General features: G+C 38.6%; 1 protein-coding gene across 1 annotated transcript in view; it reads right to left on the reverse strand.

The window, feature by feature from the left end:
* Positions 1–22,094, reverse strand: part of TEPP (testis, prostate and placenta expressed) — a 46,826-nt gene that overhangs the window by 5,899 nt on the left and 18,833 nt on the right. The window contains exons 6-7 of the mRNA XM_053719516.1: positions 7,300–7,364; positions 7,181–7,213 (exon numbers count right to left, since the gene is read on the reverse strand). Coding sequence (XP_053575491.1) covers positions 7,181–7,213; positions 7,300–7,364 — 98 coding nt within the window. The remainder of the gene's footprint in view (positions 1–7,180; positions 7,214–7,299; positions 7,365–22,094) is intronic.

The following is a 22,094-nucleotide window of genomic DNA, read 5'->3' on the forward strand; positions in this document are numbered from 1 at the left end:
TCTGATGTACCACAATCTGACCTCCCCCTTCACGACTGCATTGCACTCATTCACTCCAGCACAACACCACGCCCTGACCTCCGGGACACCCCTATTCCGGGGGTCCCTGACGTCTTTGTGGATGGCTCATGTCGCCGCCCAGATGACCACACGTACCTTGCAGGATATGCAGTGGTCCAGCTTCCCGACATTGTTATTGAATCTTCCTGTGTCATGCATAATTCTGCTCAGGCAGCTGAATTAATAGCTCTCACTCGAGCCTGTGAACTTTTTGCTGATGCCTCTGTAAATATCTATACCGACTCCAGATATGCCTTTGGAGTGGTACATGATTTTGGCATGATTTGGAAACAAAGAGGTTTCAAGTCTGCCGACGGTAAAAGCATCAGTCACACCACACTTATCACAGAACTCTTACAAGCCATCCTGCTCCCAAAAGAAATAGCTGTCATACACTGCCGAGCACATACTAACCTTAACAATCCTATTGCTAGGGGTAATGCATTAGCTGACACAGTAGCCAAACAAGCAGCTAAGATCTCTCCATTTCAAGACAGTGTTTATCCCATACTTGTGGCACCCTCTCTGGTCGACGATGTGCTCACATCGTCACTACAGCAGTTTGCCACTGTCACTGATATCAAATACTGGGTCTCTCAGAAGCTCGAATTAAACCCTCAGGGGTTTTATTCGAAAGAGGGGAAAGATGGGACAATCATTGGTATCCCTGAAACTAGTGCACCCATTTTTATTTCACAAGCCCACGGTGTCAGTCACCTGAGCATCCACAACACTTTACAGTTAATCAAACCTTACTTCTGCTTACAAAATCTACAGTTACATGTACAATCTTACATTAACCGTTGCATCACTTGTCTGCAAACCAAACACAACAATAAACCTGCAAAACATGACCACCTAACACCACCATCCGCACCTTTCACCCACCTGCAGATAGATTTCACACACATACCTAAAACAGGAACCAAACAGTTTTACCTGCTGGTCATAGTTGACCAATTTTCTCGCTGGCCTGAGGCCTTTCCTACCACTAGGGAAGACGCAAAAACAGTAGTGAAACACCTTTGCACTGATGTAATTCCCAGATTTGGTTGCCCCCTGCAGATTAACTCAGACAATGGCCCAGCTTTTGTTAGTAAGGTATTGCAGGAATTGGTAACTCACTTACAGATAAAATGGAAGTTTCACATACCATATCACCCCCAGAGCTCAGGGGTGGTAGAAAGGATGAACCGGACCATTAAGGAAAAACTCCTTAAGGCCACGGGAGGGAATTGGGTCAAATGGCAGGATCATTTACCTGCAGTCTTAGCTGAGGTACGGATGTCCCCAAGTAAATCCACTCAGCTGTCTCCTTTTGAGATTTTAATGGGTAGACCGTTCCCCACTCCCTGGGTCAGGAACCCACACATAGTCACTGGTGATTTAGATTTAATCAGGGAACGATATGTACATGAATTAATCTCTGTTTTGAATGGCAACTATGGTGATGTGGCTTCTCGTTTTCCTCTTCCCTCACAGGAACCAACCCACAGCTTCAAGGGCGGAGACACAGTGTGCATCAGACAGCTGAATAAAGCAAAGAAGGGAGGCTTCCCATACGGTCCACCTACCGAAGTTGTGGCCATCACTCGTACTGCCATCCTCACAGCCCAGGAGCCCATCTGGATCCACGCATCTAGGGTAAAGCTCTGTCCAAAGAGGGGTGAAGCTGGCTGTCTAGTCCCTTCTGAAACATCTGTACCACCAGTCCAGGACGTCTCAGAAAACAGTTGTGCCTAAAGAGGGGTGAAGTGTTCACAAAGTCCCTTCTGTAACACCTGTAGCATTCTCGACTGCCAGTCCAAAGAGGGGTGAAGTTGGTCGCACAGTCCCTTCTGTAACATCTATATCCACAGCACGTTTCTGCAACAACATGATCGCCATTCAGGGGTCCCCCTGTTTGGTATACCTGTACCTCCTTTCCTCCTTGCTCTTGGTTGCATTACCCGGATGGATAATAGCCTCCTGCTATTATGAGACACCGGACGAACAATATGGTATTGCCCCTGTTTGTAATTACTTCATCACTCCCCCTGACTCACCCCAGAAACAAAACACAACCAAGAACTCAACAACCCTGCCAACACCACATGTTCCAGCCCTCCGTAGAGCCCGAAGGTCAGCAGACCGGACCCCTTTCAGGGTGATCGAGCACCTACCCTCAAAAATGGCCATTACACAAACCACATCACCACGCTCTACAACCTTTTGGTACAATTCTTCAAATCTCCACGTTGCCACTTATGCCTTTGACTATTGTGACATTATTCTATGCCCCAGGGATGTAGTAACACAGTGTAACATTTACCACGATATCCCTTCCAGGTCATTCTATATGTGTATAGGGAGGGATGATACTAGTAATGATGATTGTAAATACTCGAATGTTGATGGGTGGGATGCAGATGGAGGCCTTAGATGGGGAACTGTTATATTAACCAAGAAAGATAGAACTAGGAGATCCTTAATGGAAAGAATGACCCTTTCTAAGTCCGGACTTTGCCTTTCAGCAGGTAAACCCGGACAGAGTATGAAACTTACTTTGACTATTGAAAACCCCAGTCCAATTGATAGTGGCCCTTATATGCTCTCTTTTTGGGAAAGAGGGGCCTTATCACAAGATAAGGGTAGTTTCCAGCTTCAAGATATGGTTAATTCCTCTGAATGGAACAAAATTGTCACTAAAATTTATCAAAATCTTGGTCAAAACCTAATTAATACCCAGTCCCCATCTCAGGGCATGTTTGCTATAGCTGATCCCTCACCAAGAGATACTATGTCCTTAGAAAAAGGTTATTCAGACAAAAACCTTTGGTTAGAATGGATGGCCTTTTCGGCCAAACAATATAATAGATCAAATTGTTATGTTTGTGGTAATGCCCGGCCCCATTTAGGTACTGTCCCCCTTAACATCCCTAGTAACGCTGAGTCCTGCTTTCTCAGCCTGTATACTAATACCATTGTTAATCAGTCAACCTGTATTGCCTGGAAGGAAAAATACCCCATTATTACTAAAACCCCACACCTCAGTGAGGGAATTTCTATATATCCTGGTAACTACACTTGTTATAGGGGCACAGGAAAAGGTAGATTCTTAGGTAACTTTACATCTGGGTACTGTTATAAGTATAGTAACCTCAACACCTATAACCACATTCAGTCGTTAGGTGACATATAATGGATTTGCGGGGATATGAAAATCCGCATTAGGCTAGAGGGACAATGGTCTGGGGAATGTGCTCTAGCAAAAGTAATCATGCCTCTCCACATTTTAGGTGTAGATGACATACACACTCACCACACCTCCTCTCATCGTACACGGAGACAGACTAAGGCTATCCCAGGTAGTTTTGACCCCCATGTATACATAGACGCTATAGGGGTCCCAAGGGGGGTCCCAAATGAATTTAAGGCCCGTGACCAGGTTAAAGCTGGATTTGAATCCATCTTCCCCATCATAACTGCCAATAAAAATGTAGACTGGATAAACTATATATTTTATAATCAACAACGTTTTGTTAATTATACCAGAGATGCCCTTAAAGGCATTGCTGAGCAACTCGGCCCAACCTCTTACATGACATTCCAAAACCGCATGGCCTTAGACATGCTTTTAGCAGAGAAAGGAGGGGTGTGTAAAGTTCTTGATGATCAAACTGGTGGGTCATGCTGTACATTCATACCAGATAATACAGGTCCCACTGGAAAAGTAACGCTTGCTATTAAGAAATTGGAAGAATTATCCATTGAATTAAAGAAAAACTCAGGCATTGATAACCCCTGGGATAAATTCTTCACTGGCTTAGGCTTCCTAGAATGGCTAAAAAATATTGGTACCTTTATTGTTTTCATTGCTTTGTTTATACTATTCTGTTATTGTTGTTTTAAGATAGTTGTTTTCTGCATTGCTAAACATACACGCCTGCCACCCCAAACCCCTATCTCCCAGTGTGCACAATACCTACAGGTTCTTCCACACCAACCTAACCGGAATCCACAACATCGTCGATACCATCCTACTAATACCACATACAAAAATGTCCCATTCCACTCCAGACGTTAGTCCAGTAGTAGTCATTGTTATGACTAAAGAGGGGAATTGTCAGGGAACATCACTTATTTGTGTTGCACACTTTACCTATGTACTTATTTCACACCACTTGTAATTTTGCTAACATTATTTTGCTAACATAAGTTTCTGTCTGTTCTGCCTGTGTTCCACACCTGCTTCCTGTAGCCTAACCACAACGCTCAGAGCTAAGTTCCATGGCCCATATGCTGCCTACATATTTCCTGTAAGCTGCAAAATACATTTTTTTCTTTGCTACAAAATACATTTTTTTCTTTTCTTCATGTCTGTCTGCTTTTTTTATGCTGCATGCCAATAAGGCCATTAGGAAATATATTACTGTGTTATGCTTGGCCAATAAAATGATGCCACGCACCAGAAATGCCCACGTGTGTCCACGTCTATATATTGTGCTTTTGGGTCCCACAATAAACGAGACATTTGCTAATGATAACCTGCCTGTGTGTGTTATTTTGGTAATTGTTTCCCAGACGTCTGAGAAGGTCACTGTTTTCATCCAAGACTCATCTTCCAATATTGTCCCGGGAAAATTCCTAACAGTCGCTAATTACAGCTGCGCACCAAGGGATTAACCATATAGCTTGTAAGGTTAATTTTAGCTGTAGTGCAAAGATTACCATCCTACCTGACACCTCCACCCCCCTGATCTCTACCTGATCCCTCCCAAACAGCTCTCTTCCCCCCCCCCCCCCCACACTGTTTACCACCATCTTAGGACTGGCAGACAGTCTGCCAGTATGCAGTTTAGGGATAGTATTTTTTTTAAAATAAATATATACATATTTTACATTTCTGTAGTGTAGGGAACTCTCCTCACCCACCCACCTCAATGATCCCCCTACTTTACAGCGTGTACTCCTAGGAATTATATTGGTTTCTTCTTTTTTCTTTACAGACATATCTAATGCTGGGCTAGATTACGAGTAAAGTGTTATTTTGTGCCCCCGCTCGGGTGTTAACTTTTCTAGATGGAGGCTTTATGTGTGCGTTGGGTTGTGCTTGAATTACAAGTTGAAAGTTAAAAGGTTTGTGTGCAAATGAAATTTGATGCACACAAAAATATAGACTTTGTGAAGTCGTGATTGCATGAACGTATTCCCCCCACAGACTTCAATGGAGTTTGCAAACTGAAAAAAAAACACCCATACACGCTAACCCAATTGCGTTTATTTAAGTGCGCTAAACCTGACATGAATTATGAATATTTCACATTCCAATGTTTTTCACATACAGAACAATGTACATTTTATTGCAAATACATATTTCTATATATATCTATATATACCTGTATATCTATTCATATAGCTATATAGGTAAAGATATGTATTTTACATTAACAGTATCATATATATATATATATATATATATATATATATATATATTTAATAATAAAAAGTACATTATTTTCTATGGGAAGAACATAGGAATGTAAAATATACGTAAATTGGGGTTCGCAATTTAGGACTAACGCAGTGAGGATAGTGCACCTGAAGAATTGCTATCTTCAATGCGCATTCTTGAAATATTAAATATTAACTATTAAAAAATAATAATATAAATTATTTAAAATTATTATACATACTGTAATATATATATATATATTCTACTGAATGGGCATTTCGCATATTTTATATTCCTATGCTGTATATTTTATTATTAAATATATATTTCTAAATATATCTGATACTATTTATGTAAAATACTTATCTATACCTATATATATATATATATATATATATATATATATATATATATATATATATATATATATTTATATGTTAAAGCCCTTTCCATCCCTTTTTTTCTCTTACATCTTATACCTTAAAGGGACACTCAGGTTAAATTAAATTTTCATGATTCAGATACAGCATGTAATTTTAAACAACTTTCCAATTTACTTCCATTAAAAAAATGTGCACAGCCTTTTATATTTACACTTTTTGAGTCACCAGATCCTACTGAGCATGTGCAAGAATTCACAGACTATACGTATATGCATTTGTGATTGGCTGATTGCTATCACATGGTACAAGGGGAGTGGAAATATACATAACTTTGAAATTTGTTATAAAAAAATCTACTAATCATTTGAAGTTCAGACTAAGTGCTATTGCATTGTCTTGTTATCTTGCATTTGTTGATTATGCAAATCTTAAGTGTTGACTGGTCCTTTAAATCTTTGAGCCCTTTTAACTTTTTTTATTGCAATTTTTACAAATAATTTTTATCACACAGTATTTATATGAGAGTACCAGTACTTTTACATTTATTAGTGTTGTGTTTAATGCAACATTTTTCCTTCCCTACCCTTACACAATCTCTGAAGTTAAGATAGCCCAACGAGCGTAAATCACGTTTGCGCTCAAGCAAACGCATTTACTTTTGAATTATTAATATACGCGTTATTTCCATCATGCGCAAAAAGATGAGAAAACGCCCATATTGTGCAACAGTTAGTGTGCCAGTCGTAATCTAGCCCACCGCTTTGACATATTACCACTGCGCTCCAAAAATAATAGTTTGTCCTTTTTAAGCATTAATTAGGCATTCTCCCGTGTATGACAGATAATTCTTCCTAAAATCTAAAACTTTTGTTTTTAGTGCAGTTACACATCTCCTAAGCTTACACAAGGTCTAGATAATAAAGGTGGCTTTATCATCACATCAATGAAAACTCTTAATACATGTTTTTTTCTTAGTGATGGAAAAAAGACAAAACTGCATATAATATTCCTTTAATTTTGAAATCTGTCTCATTATTTTAAAATATATGTAGAAACTTATAAGTCAAACTGATAAAAGGGAGCTTTTAAATATTAGATATTGGGGTCTCCACAGTGTAAATTGGATTCAATTTGGTGTAAGTTCAGAATCTGAGTCAGTTCTAGATCTAAGCACCTTTTAACTGTGAATGGCTTCTATTAAAGTATAAGATTTCTTGGGAGACAATTTAATATTCTCAATATAATAATAAATACTAGTGTGAACCTTTAGTTACTGCCTATTCTATATATATTTACAGATTACCTGTACTTAGATCCAAAACTGCGGAAGGTGTTTCTGTGTGGAAAAGAGCAGATCTGTATTAGAATATGGTAGTGGTCATCTCACAGGGTAATAATGAAGTCTGTATGAAGCACACTCACATTGTCTCTACTGGCAATGGCTTTTGCCCATATTGGTCAAGTGAAGGGTTTTGCTGCAGAGAGTACTGCAAAAAAAAAAAAAAAGTTTTTCACACAAATCTAAAAATTCAGGGTATCAAATATCCAAAAATCCCATTCAGTTTGTAGCAGCCTTCTCATTCTAAAGACCTAGGGTCACAGTGTCCAGTACATTTTGTCTGCTCCTTCAACTCACCAACCTGAATACTGTAGTTGTCTGAACAAGGAGGGTATGTTTCTCTACTCTCCTGAACTGTGACACAGGTACATCATTGCACAGTGTTGTCAGACAGATATTAGTACTTGTGCAAGCCAATACAATGGTACACGGACCTCCCAACACTTAAAGGGACATTAAACCCCAACATTTTCTTTCATGATTCAGTTAGAGAATACATTTTTAAACAACATCCCAATTTACTTCTATTATTTCATTTGCTTCATTCTTTAGATAGCCTTTGTTGAAGAAATAGCAATTCACATGATTAAGCCAATCACGCAAGGCATCTACGTGAAGCCATGAATCAGCAGCTACTGAGCCTATCTAGATGTGCTTTTCAGCAAAGAGAATTAAGCTAATTAGAAAATAGAAGTAAATTAGAAAGATGTTTAAAATTGCATGCTCTTTCTAACTCATGAAAGAAAAAAATTGGGTTTCGTGTCCCTTTAATTAACCCTTTGAGTGCTAAGCACTTTCCCACCTGGGTGCTAAGGTGATTGAAGTTTTTTTTTTAATTGTTTTTTTTTTTATTTTTAACTTTTATATATTTTTATATTTTTTTTTCAGATCCCCAAGACTTACACAGTTTGAAAGGCTAGGCAATTACCTTTCCAATGGTGGGTCTTGGGGGTCAGTAGCTGCTTAGATGCCTGAGATACAGGCGTCTAAGCAGCATGCCCCTTTTCCCTTTACTTTGTATTGTCACTTGTTAATAAAGTTGCTCAGTGACGTCATCACGTCATTGCACGTGACGTCACCTCGCAAAACGTGAAGCCCCGGTGATGCCTGTCACTTCATAGGCACGATCGCTGGGGTAGGAGTGGGTGGGAGCCCCCGGATCTCCCTCAATGTGGGAGAGTGCTAGCGACGGCTCTGAGCCGTCGTTAGCACCAGAGTGGGAAACTCTGTGACGGCTCAGAGCCGTCATTAGCACTCAAGGGGTTAAGGCTAGATTACAAATGCCGCTAACATTATTGCATGTGAAATATTGAAATATAGCTACCACACTAACTTGTGTGCATATTATTAGTTGAAAGTAAACGCGACTGCACAAGCTAAAATTCCAAAGTCCTGAAGTTAACGTGCGTCTACTTTTGCTCGCCTGCAAACCAATTACTTTCAACTTCTAATACATAGATACAAATATAGTAATTTGAATTTTTCTATTTTGAATATTGTGTAATTTGAATATTAAATTTACAGAGAGCATTATACAAACTATTACAAATATACACCTAGATTTAGAGTTCTGCGGTAGCCGTCAAAAGCAGCGTTAAGGGGTCCTAACGCTGGTTTTGGCCACCCACTGGTATTTAGAGTAGTGTAGGTAAGGGTCTAACGCTCACTTTCAAGCCGCGACTTTTCCATACCGCAGATCCCCTTACGTCAATTGCGTATCCTATCTTTTCAATGTGATCTTCCTAACGCCGGTATTTAGAGTCTTGGCTGAAGTGAGCAGTAGACCCTCTACCTACAAGACTCCAGCCGCAGAAAAAAGTCAGTAGTTAAGAGCTATCTGGGCTAACGCCGGTTTATAAAGCTCTTAACTACTGTGCTCTAAAGTACACTAACACCCATAAACTACCTATGTACCCCTAAACCGAGGTCCCCCCACATCGCCGCCACTATAATAAATATTTTTAACCCCTAATCTGCCGACCGCACACCGCCGCCACCTACATTATACCTATGAACCCCTAATCTGCTGCCCCTAACATCGCCGACACCTACATAATATTTATTAACCCCTAATCTGCCCTCCCCAATGTTGCCGCTACCTAACTACACTTATTAACCCCTAATCTGCCAACCGGACTTCGCCGCTACTCTAATAAATGTATTAACCACTAAACCGCCGCACTCCCGCCTCGCAAACCCTATAATAAATACTATTAACACCTAATCTGCCCCCCCCCCCAACGTCGTCACCGCCACCTAACTTCAAGTATTAACCCCTAATCTGCCGACCGGACCTCGCCGCTACTATAATAAATGTATTAACACCTAAAGCTAACTCTAACCTTAACCCTAACACCCCCCTAAATTAAATATAATTTTAATCTAACAAAATAAATTAAATCTTATTAACTAAAGTATTCCTGTTTAAAGCTAAATACTTACCTGTAAAATAAACCCTAATATAGCTACAATATAACGAATAATTATATTGTAGCTCTTTTAGGATTTATATTTATTTAATTGTAACTTAGGTTAGGATTTATTTTACAGGTAATTTTGTAATTATTTTAACTAGGTAGCTATTAAATAGTTAATAACTATTTAATAGCTATTGTACCTAGTTAAAATAAATACAAAGTTGCCTGTAAAATAAATATAAATCCTAAAATAGCTACAATATAATTATTCGTTATATTGTGGCTATATTAGGGTTTATTTTACAGGTAAGTATTTAGCTTTAAATAGGAATACTTTAGTTAATAAGATTTAATTTATTTCGTTAGATTAAAATTATATTTAACTTAGGGGGGGGTGTTAGGGTTAGGGTTAGACTTAGCTTTAGGGGTTACTACATTTATTAGAGTAGCGGCGAGGTCCGTTCGGCAGATAAGGGGTTAATAATATAATGCAGGTGTCAGCGATAGCGGGGGCGGCAGATTAGGGGTAAATAAGTGTAAGGTTAGGGGTGTTTAGACTCGGGGTTCATGTTAGGGTGTTAGGTGCAGACTTAGAAAATGTTTCACCATAGTAAACAATGGGGCTGCGTTAGGAGCTGAACGCTGCTTTTTTGCAGGTGTTAGGTTTTTTTTCAGCCCAAACTGCCCCATTGTTTCCTATGGGGGAATCGTGCACGAGCACGTTTTTCCAGCTAGCCGCTACCGTAAGCAACGCTGGTATTGATAGTTGAAGTGGCGGTAAATATGCCTGTACGCTCCCTTTTTGGAGCCTAACGCAGCCCTTCAGAGAACTCTAAATACCAGCGTTGTTTAGAAGCAGCGCTAGAAAAAAAAGACGCGTAGCTAACGCACCCCTTTGGCCGCAAAACTCTAAATCTAGGCGATAGTGATTCAAATGTTTCTAATTAGAATGTTGCATAATTCAAATCAAATTATTAGAATATTGCATTTAAAGATAGTATTAGAAATACTATTCATGAAACAAATGTTGTACTAACATTCAAAATTAAGGAACAAAGTGGGGCGGAGTTAAGCGCCAAAGTTGTAAGACGCACAGAGCTGGAGCTCCTGACCTAAACTTTATAACATGGAATGTATAATAGTTATATTCCCTCTACTTTACTAGTGCCTGAGGGGCAATAACACTGGAAGAACCCTGAGACATGTGGATAAAGACTTGGTGGCTAATTAAGCATTTCTGAGCTGAAGAACTGTAGTGCAGCTCCCCGCCACATGCTGACCCTCCATCTTGGAGACGGATGTGCTGCTACCTGGCATGGAAGCCCAAGACCTGTATACCAGTATTAAAGGTCTGTTGGAGGAACATGGGAGGAAACTCTGTGACAGGCTTGACGCTTTTACGGCCAAAATTCAAGCAGCGCGATTATGCAGCGCTACCCCTGTTGTGGAACACGGAGCGGTACTGGAACCACAAGGTATCGCAGCGCTTGCAGATCCCTGGCCGGGCACTCCGTTCCCCCTTTGCAGACTCAAGAGGCCTGTATGTACCCGGCTGGGAACACTGCCAAAGCTTCCGAATGCTCCGGTCTAAGAGCCGGTGCCCTCCTGAGGTCACCCGGACAGTCTGGCCCTGTTTGAAGGATGATGGGTTTGCCCGCATGCAAGTGGGGTGAGCTGCCTCTACGGGCTGGAATTGTGTATGGCTGAGCAGTGTTATTGGCACTGGGTGAGATGATACTGCTATGTGCCTCCTACCCAGAGGTTTCCTCCTTACTACGGAGTATTAATGAAGGCATATTGCCGGATTCCCATCTGAGGATTGCCTCGGGCTTCTATATATCTCCTGACACATCCCTCTGCTATTTGGAAAGCCCACTTTTCTACACACCCCGCATGGTCCTTACCCTGGACCTACCATCCCACGCAAGTTAGCCCACTAGTCGGTGGGGATCTAAGCTTACAGGACATTGAGATTATTATCGCTGATGCCTGGTGACTAAAATAGTACAGCAAGCTGATGCTGGGGCACTGACTGTTACACATATCTTCCTATGGAGCCCTGGGACTGCTTTGGCGTTGTAGCCTCTACCTCAGACAACAGGACAAGGAAACACTTCTTAAGCAATTACCCTTGGGATTACAGTTTCCATAACATTGCAGACCTGGCAGCTATTCACCTCATCCTAAAACACAGAAACACAACCGCTATATGTAAATAGTTTTATCCAGTGTTAAGATAAACTGAGCATTGCCTAGTGTGCCCTGTTGGTATTATCTCTTATCACACTGACTGCAAGACGTAAGGTGTCTTTACATTCATGAGAACGCATGGTCTGCTATTACCCAAGCCACATTTTTGTAACATAGACCTTGCAAGCAAAAATAGTGAGATATCATTGTAGCAGGGGTGCAAATTCTACTAGACAAGACGATAGGTGTGCCAGTCTAGGGGTAAAGCACTCAGGGGATCACAAGGGTAAATAGACAATAACCAGCAACTGGCTTAGTGGAAATGTCTTTGATATACAAGCGTCTAGTTCTTTTAATATATCAAGGTTTATGATAATTACAATATTCCTAGATACCTTTTAGGCTAAGTATAATGTATTTTTCTGTCAGTGAGGCATTGTCATAGTGGTTCTGAACCCTCAGAGTGCTTTCTTAGGAATAATTTTACACTATGCAACACTCAGCCATATAAAAGTGAACAATGTATATGTATAAGTGTTTATATGCCATATTACATTACCTGTCTAATGTAGTGGAATTGAAATGTAGAACTGTGTGTAAAGCAAAGTGTCGCTGACAGGAATGGAGCCTCTTCAAAGTTTATGTTAACCCCATCCAGGATAAGCGTATTTGTAATGATGTTTAGACAATTTTTCACTCTCACCACTAATATATATAGGTTGTATGTTACTTGTTAATGAGAGCATATGCAGAAAATATAGGTTTGACTAGGTACTAGGTTCAATAAAGGGGACATTACTAGTTTTCACTCGCCCCCCCTCCTCCTCCTCCTCTCCCTTCTCCCCCCCCCACTATGTGGTTAGGGATAAAACTACTTATCCTCCACATTTAATTTGTTGGCAGAGTTTTGTAGCCTCTGCCCTACCCGTAGAGCCATCATTGTAGTTTGTCCACATATTAGTGTAAAGAAGGCTCTCCGGGCCCTAACACAGAAGGACCTACTGTGCCTCCTTGTATGTGTTTGAATGTTCATGGTCCGGTTTGATCGCATGATTGCAATATAACTGCCTACATGAAAGCACAAAACAACCGTTAGGGTAGCAGAGATTGTGGCTGGCGCTAATTGATTTAGATGTAAGTAAAACGTATTGAAAGTCTGAAACTTAAAACTACTACAGGCCCCATGATTCCTGCTTCACTGGCACTACAGCGGATATAACAGTATTATTAGTCATGAACTCTAATGTATTGTCCACGGTTCTTGTGCTTCCCCTTTTTGGTGTATCCCTAGCAGTAGGCGAGCTATCTTCACATCAAATGTTATTAGTCCTTATCTCCTTAATAGTTGTGTACACCTTCATTTTATTCCAGTTTTCTGGACCTACCCAAGGTCCTAGCAGTTGTGTGAAGGACTATGTTTAGCATAGGCCCAAAAGTGGTATATTTCTTTCAAAAACCCTCTGATTGATACTTTAAGTGCATTGGGGTCCAAAAGCGGCCGCAGCCATTCCTGAGGTAAAAAAAGGGGGAAGTTTGGTGTTTGCTCTCCAACCGTTATGTATGTATTAACCTGACTTTGCCATGTACAATCCAATGTAAGTTATTGCGCATCTCTGTATCAACTTCTGATTTCTGTTATATTGAGCAAACAGAATTTTGCATTTGTATTTGTTGGTCCCTCAATAAAAACTATTTAAAAAAAAAAATAAAAAAAATTAAGGAACAAACAAAGTTGTAAAAATTTGTTTAATTATTCGAGTGTTGTAAAACATTCTCCCATCCCTAATTATTAAAAGGTTTTGAACTTTTATATCCTTTAAATACATATAACCCCTAAACCGCCGCACTCCCACCTCGCAAACTCTATAGTATTAACACCTAATCTGCCCCCCCAACGTCGCCACCTAACTTCAAGTATTAACTCCTAATCTGCCGACCGGACCTCGCCGCTACTATAATAAATGTATTAACACCTAAAGCTAAGTCTAACCCTAACACCACCCTAAGTTAAATATAATTTTAATCTAACAAAATAAATTAAATCTTATTAACTAAAGTATTCCTATTTAAAGCTAAATACTTACCTGTAAAATAAACCCTAATATAGCTACAATATAACAAATAATTATATTGTAGCTATTTTATGATTTATATTTATTTTACAGGCAACTTTGTATTTATTTTAACTAGGTACAATAGCTATTAAATAGTTATTAACTATTTAATAGCTACCTAGTTAAAATAATTACAAAATTACCTGTAAAATAAATCCTAACCTAAGTTACAATTAAACCTAACACTACACTATCAATAAATTAATTAAATAAATTAACTACAAGTACCTACAATTAAATACAATTAAATAAACTAAACTAAATTATAAAAAAAACAAACAGTAAATTACAAAAAATAAAAAAAGATTACAGGAATATTAGGCTAATTACACCTACTCTAAGCCCCCTAATAAAATAACAAAGCCCCCCAAAATAAAAAAATTTCCCTACCCTAATCTAAATTAAAAAAGTTAACAGCTCTATTACCCCCCCTTAAAAGGGCTTTTTGCGGGGCATGCCCCAAAGTAATCAGCTCTTTTGCCTGTAAAAAAACCCCACAATACCACCCCCCCAACATTAAAACCCACCACCCACATACCCCTACTCTAACCCAAACCCCCCTTAAATAAACCTAACACTACCCCCCTGAAGATCTCCCTACCTTGAGTCGTGTTCACCCAGCCGGGCACCGATAGACCAAAAGAGGACATCCGGAGCGGCAGAAGTCTTCATCCTATCCGGGCAGAAGAGGACATCCGGACCGGCAGACATCTTCATCCAAGCGGCATCTTCTATCTTCATCCATCCGGAGCGGAGCCATCTTCTTCCAGCCGACGAGGATCCATCCTTCTTCACCGACGCCTACTCGCCGAATGAAGGTTCCTTTAAGTGACGTTATCCAAGATGGCGTCCCTCGAATTCCGATTGGCTGATAGGATTCTATCAGCCAATCGGAATTAAGGTAGGAAAAATCTGATTGGCTGATTGAATCAGATTCAAGTTCAATCGGATTGGCTGATCCAATCAGCCAATCGGATTGATCTCGCATTCTATTGGCTGATCGGAACAGGGTTTATTTTACAGGTAAGTATTTAGCTTTAAATAGGAATACTTTAGTTAATAAGATTTAATTTATTTTGTTAGATTAAAATTATATTTAACTTAGGGGGGTGTTAGGGTTAGGGTTAGACTTAGCTTTAGGTATTAATACATTTATTATAGTAGCGGCGAGGTCCGGTCGGCAGATTAGGGGTTAATACTTGAAGTTAGGTGGCGGCGACGTTGGGGGGGGCAGATTAGGTGTTAATACTATTTATTATAGGGTTTGCAAGGCGGGAGTACGGCGGTTTAGGGGTTATATGTGTTTAAAGGATATAAAAGTTCAAAACCTTTTAATAATTAGCGATAGCGGGGACGGCAGATTAGGGGTTAATAAGTGTAAGGTTAGGGGTGTTTAGACTCGGGGTTCATGTTAGGGTGTTAGGTGCAGACTTAGAAAGTGTTTCACCATAGTAAACAATGGGGCTGGGTTAGGAGCTGAACGCTGCTTTTTTGCAGGTGTTTTTCAGCCCAAACTGTCCCATTGTTTCCTATGGGGGAATCGTGCACGAGCGCGCTTTTCCAGCTAGCCACTACCGTAAGCAACGCTGGTATTGAGAGTTGAAGTGGTGGTAAATATGCCTGTACGTTCCCTTTTTGGAGCCTAACGCAGCCCTTCAGAGAACTCTAAATACCAGCGTTGTTTAGAAGCAGCGCTAGAAAAAAAAGACGCGTAGCTAACGCACCCCTTTGGCCGCAAAACTCTAAATCTAGGCGATAGCGATTCAAATGTTTCTAATTAGAATGTTGCATAATTCGAATCGAATTATTAGAATATTACATTTAAAGATAGTATTAGAAATACTATTCATAAAACAAATGTTGTACTAACATTCAAAATTAAGGAACAAACAAAGTTGTAAAAATTTGTTTAATTATTCGAGTGTTGTAAAACATTCTCCCATCCCTAATTATTAAAAGGTTTTGAACTTTTATATCCTTTAAACACATATTTAAACTCGGCTCTGGAGTGCTGTTATCGTTTAAATGGGCATGCATGTTTATTGATTTATCAGTTTGGCTAATTGTTATTAGATGTTGCTTCCTAAAGTTATCCAGTAGTTTTTCTCATGCACAAACCAAATGTTACATTTGGTACGTTTTGTTGTACTTGGCAATAATTTGCCAGGGGTTTATCAAAGTCCTTTGAGCTTTTAAATAAGTGACAAATGGCCCCGTAAATTTGTAAATATTGAGGATAAGGAAAGCAATCAGAAAAACAAGCCTGACACATGTTAAGTATAGATACAAACTAACAAAAAGGGATAGAGCAACAAAGCAATTATAAACAAATAAGTCTAATCATGATATTAATATAATAAACAAATAAGTCTAATCATGATATTAATATAATAAACAAATACGTCTAATCATGATATTAATATAATAAACAAATAAGTCTATTCATGATATTAATATAATAAACAAATAAGTCTAATCATGATATTAATATAATAAACAACTAAGTCTAATCAGGATGTTAATATAATTTATCATATTGGTTTATTATGTTGAGAATATTTTCTATATTTAAATAAATAAGATTCCACACATAAAAAAGACCTGTTCCAAATAAGTTAAAAATTAATGATATATAAAAAAAATGTGTACACACTTAAAAAAGGTAGAAAAATTAAAGAATAAAAAATGCATTCTTTAAAGGGACAGTCTAGTCCAAAATAAACTTTCGTGATTCAGATAGGGCATTTAATTTTAAACAATTTTCCAATTTACTTTTATCACCAATTTTGCTTTGTTCTCTTTGTATTCTTAGTTGAAAGTTAAACCTAGGAGGTTCATATGCTAATTTCTTAGACCTTGAAGGCAGCCTCTTTGCTGAATGCATTTTAACAGTTTTTCACCACTAGAGGGTGTTAGTTCATGTGTGTCATATAGATAACACTGTGCTCACACACGTGGAGTTACCTAGGAGCCAGCACTGATTGGCTAAAATGCAAGTCTGTCAAAATAACTGAAATAAGGGGGCAGTTTAGATACAAGATAATCACAGAGGTAAAATGTGTATTATTATAACTGTGTTGGTTATGCAAAACTAGGGAATGGTTAATAAAGGGATTATCTATCTTTTAAAACAATAAAAATTCTGGTGTTGACTGTCCCTTTAAGTAACATCAACAAACTATAGTGAAATATGTCTTGGCGGTCTCAAAAAGAGTATTACAATATACTCACAAACAATCTTGTACTCAATAGTGCAAAAAAAAGCAGGCTGAACCATCAGAGCCATCCAGCTGACTCACAACACAGGATAAATTATTATTATATATTAAGTCTTAACATATATGTTTGGTCTAAATACCTCCTTATGAGGACTGAACATGTCTTCCCTGGTTTTATACAATATTTAGTTGATATATATGTTTAACTTCTCATTAGAGTAACTTGTATTTTTTACTTTTTACTTTATATGCATATTTTATGCTTTTTTTTTTTTTAATCAATCTCTTGTTGTAATGTTAGATATATATGTTTAACTATCAGCCATTGTTATGTGGCATAGATTATTTGATCTGAATGTACCAATGTAGTGTTTTTTTTTAATGGGTGTGCTTGTCTGTACATTGCGCTCAACTGCACTCATGGATCATTTGTTTTAATACATGAACATCCCTATGTGATCAATAGTAAATTCTTCTACCTCCTTATTTATCGTTTAACACCTATATTTCAGTGAACTGATCGTTTGCATAAGTTATTTTTACATGATCCATTTTTTCACGATCCGTGTTTACCTGTAAGAATTAACACATAGCTAATTTTAATATGGTGTACAATTAGTATATTCTTTTTCCAGCTCAGGAATATACAGCAGCAATTTGTTTCGACAATTGGTGTCATAATAAGACTAAGTCACTCAAAAATAATTCACGGCTTCAGTGGATGTACAATACTAGAAAAAAAATTTGCAAAACTTTTCGTGACTCACCCCGCTGAACATGATATTATAAATTGCTGGTTCTAGTTAAAATATAGTTTAAAATACTTAAAGTGAATGTATATTTTGATGCTAAAGTGCCCGGTTTTTAAAACTTTGATTAAAAACAGAGGCATTTTAATTCATCAAATTTACATTTCACTCGTGTTGTCACAAAAAACCTACCTTTTAAACTTCACAGCAGCTCCAACTTCCTCCGGTCTCACAAGCCGTTTCTGATGTCAGAAATGATTGATAGGTCATCCTCCAATCACAGCTTCCCCCCCGGGGGATTCAGTGTCTGATTCACTGCTGTGATTGGAGGAAGCCAGATGCCTCATTTTAGACCCAGGAAGAGGCTTTGAAACGGGTGTAGGAAGCTGGAGCTGCTGTGAAGATTAAAAGGTAAGTTTTTTTTCACAGCAGGAGTGAAATGAAAATTTTGATGAATTAAAGTGCCCCTGTTTTTAATCAAAGTTTTAAAAACCGGGCACTTTAGCATCAAAATTTACATTCACTTTAAGAATATAACTGTGAATAGGTATACCAGTCCTTCATAGGCAAATGCCTATGAAAGGTGTCACTGTAACGGTCCGTTTCGGGTCCCCTAATAACTATGAATAATGTGTATTCATTCTAAACTAAAATTTTAAGAGTGACTCCCTTGCTGCAAATTCTGTAAGGTGATTTATTTTCGCTCTCTATAACTGTATTGATGAAATGTGCAATGAAGTCTAATATATACTCCCCTAATTTATACATATGGTTATAATGTGATAATAATAAATATATTTAATTGATATTTTATCTAAGAGTCAATGCTAATAATGTATAGAAAAAGACTGCATATAAGTTATAATAGTAAATTCATCTATAACTATTTTCCTTAAAATTTTAACAAATTGTATTGTATAGGTAACTTTGTCTGTAGGAGGAGTTTTGAGTAAAAACAAGTGGGAGTGTGTAATTACCTGGGCATTTAAGCCGCAGGTGTTAGTTTGTATGTATGGTCTATGATTACGGCATGCTTGTAAGCCGAAACGCGTAAGACCGAGCTGGTTTACACACATGTCCATTGTGTTGATTTTTGCTTTTGTTAAATAAAATATAGTTTGTTTACTTTGGATAAGCCTGGATCTATTCCTTTTTTTTTTTTTTTTATTATTATATTTTTATTGAAGTTCAATGAAAGGCTTACAAGCATGTCATGTCATCAAAAAGAAAACATATAGATTAACTGGTAATAAACATACAAGAGTAAACAGTATATAATAATGACAACATATAATGGGGGTATAGATATAATGCTTGCCTATCGTAACTGTATACCTCCTAGTTGATCTTTGAAGCCACTCTTGGACCTCCTATTAACATATAGAGTGCAAAGTTACAGGAGGAACCCTCTAGTTGGAAGAGACCACTCTTGGATCCCAAATGTTGAACTTCCATTTTAGTTTTTATTTCTTAGAGTACATGTAGTGAACTGTTGCTTTAGATGAAAAGGGTGAAAAAGGTGATATAAGCGCCTACAGCTACCTAGTAACTATAGGAGGACAATGTTATTGCCTTTACGGATTCCCACTAAATGGTATACTGGTAATATATGGTATATCTAAATAGCTTGATATCTATTTCTATGTACTATCATTTCCAGATATGGGCATTAGGGCACTCCTGGAAGTTTATAGCTTGCAGAGCTAGTACTTCAATCATTTCATTTTAAATTAAATTAGTGGGACTCTTATATATTGGACAAAGAGTCAGCAAATAAGAGTAATTAGACTTACACTATGTGTCAGTGTGTTAATATGGGTGTAGATACTATTGATTGTTTGATATACTTATCTGGCAGACAATTGGGCCATATGAAACTTGTGAGCATTTGCCTGTAGAAGCTGTAAGCATTTAGGGACTGTGAGAGGGAGTATACCAGACCGTCCCGGCCGCAGACAGCCCAGCCACTCCAATCACCTCAGCCTTCACTTTAGAAAGACAATAAATATTATTTTTGGCCACAAATAGCCCGCTCGCCAACAAAAGACTAAATGCATTAGAGGATTAAGCGAAGACGATTAGTTGATGCACTCAATAACAAACAAACTGGTAAGCACATCATTTAGCCAATGTGCCTAAGAGAGCCTATGAATGTGAAATAGGTAACAATCAACATATGCCATATACATGAATACAGAAACAACATGAATATAAGATAAGTAAAAAAATAAATAAAAAAAAGAAATAAATGAAGCCCCACATTAAGCTCTTATGCTAGAGAGTAACATAGTAAATAGTTGTTCCAGGAGTGCCTTTAAGAGAAAGCATACCGGTGAAAATACAAACCTGCTATTTACCCAAGGGAAGTGTTCTGTTAGTTATAGGAGCCATAGTACATGCATCATTAATAGGTACAAGGGGTTTATAAAAAACTAGCACTGTGACATGTTGCATCTCACTGCTAACAATCCATCTACACAGATATAGTAAGTATGTCCTGTGTATCAGAGTTTATGCACGCATTATTAATAGGTACTCTATAAAAAAAAAAACACGGTTTACAAGAAGCTAGCACTGTGACATGTTGCATCTCACTGCTAACAATCCATCTACATAGATACGGTAAGTATGTCCTGTGTATCAGAGTTTATGCACACAATATTAATAGGTTCTCTATAAAAAAACACGGTTTACAATACGGTAAGTATGACCTGTGTATCAGAGTTTATGCACGCATTATAGTCGACAAAGTAGGGAAATCACAAACACGCTTAAAACCCTGAGTGTGCACACTTAACTATAATAATAAATTACAACTTGCAGTTACAAAAGATGATCAGCCTGGGGGCTTCATAAGGCAAGTCTATGGTGGTTATACAAATGGAGCAATAAGTCACAAAGAAAAAGTTTATGAGCGTAACCTTAGGATCCTGTAAGTGCCGCTCCACCGTCAACAATTCTAGCCCTTCAACCAACACCTATTATGTGAATCAATGGGAATCTAAGGGTACAGCTCCTCCTGCGGGTCATCAGGTCCCCTATGGTCCCAGCCCTTCTCTTGCGGTGCAGTTTGTGTGAGTCAAAGAGTGAGAAGGGATAACCGTTGGTCCCGGCTCCACTATTAATGTAGATCTTGTGCGGAACATGTAATATGTGTCCCATGCTGCGTCCAGAGGCATAATGGCGCAAAGTGTAGCGGCGGCATGTAGGGGCATCGAGTTCCATAGATATACTCAGGCTGGGTTCCTCCTGGACACTAGGTAGCTGTTGCCTTTGCCGTAACTGGGTTCCATATGGTACGCTGGGAGCAAGGGTCGGAAACGCACACTCTGGGAGCTGCTGTAGTTGCGTCTGTTCGTTTAGCTGATTCGGGTGGTAGAGATAGAAGAGACCCGCTCTCTCCCACAGAGGAGCAATCCTCTGCTACTGGATCCTCATCTCGTATAGCGGGAGCGGGATTTAGTTCACTTATCTCTGGGTACGGATGTAGGATTGTGATTAGGTGTTCCTCCATTTTGTGAAAGTGCTCCGCTAGCAGAGCTTTAATATCATTTAGCAAGAACAAGCCCTCCATATTGAATCTTCAGAAAGCGTATGTAGGTAGCTGTCAACTTGGTCTATGTTATACTTGCACTTACTGTGCTGCCTAACGACAAGAGCCAAACAGCGTCCTGCCGGGGCTAATTCACGTGGCTGATGTTAGAGGCCACAATGTAGAAGTAGCTCCGGGCTCTGAAGCTAGCAGCGATCTTGTTAAGAGTAGTCTCATTAGGTAGCTTATCATTTGTAGGATACTTTCATATCAACTTCTGTTGTAGATGCTTCCTATAGATAGCGATATTATTAAGATTAGAGTAGAAAGCTGGAGCAGCTTGCAGAGGTGCGACCGATCATGGCCGCTGCCCGGAAGTCCCCCCGGATCTATTCCTTTTACCTATACAATTAGTTTGTCTCTAATTGTTCAGACTTGTTGTCAATCTAACTTGCACCAATGTGAGACTTCAGACACTGATCCTATTGTGGACCAATCAGGAGCGTTCTGATAGTGACATGCGCAATGGACATGTGAACACGCCAACACCAAAAGGTATTTAAGTTAATTTTTAATATATACATATTATCACCATAAGAAACACTTTTTATACTGAGAAATGCATTGTGAATTTTATTAAAATCTATTGTTTTAAATT

The sequence above is a fragment of the Bombina bombina genome, chromosome 1, assembly GCF_027579735.1.
Source record: "Bombina bombina isolate aBomBom1 chromosome 1, aBomBom1.pri, whole genome shotgun sequence".
NCBI lineage: Eukaryota > Metazoa > Chordata > Amphibia > Anura > Bombinatoridae > Bombina > Bombina bombina.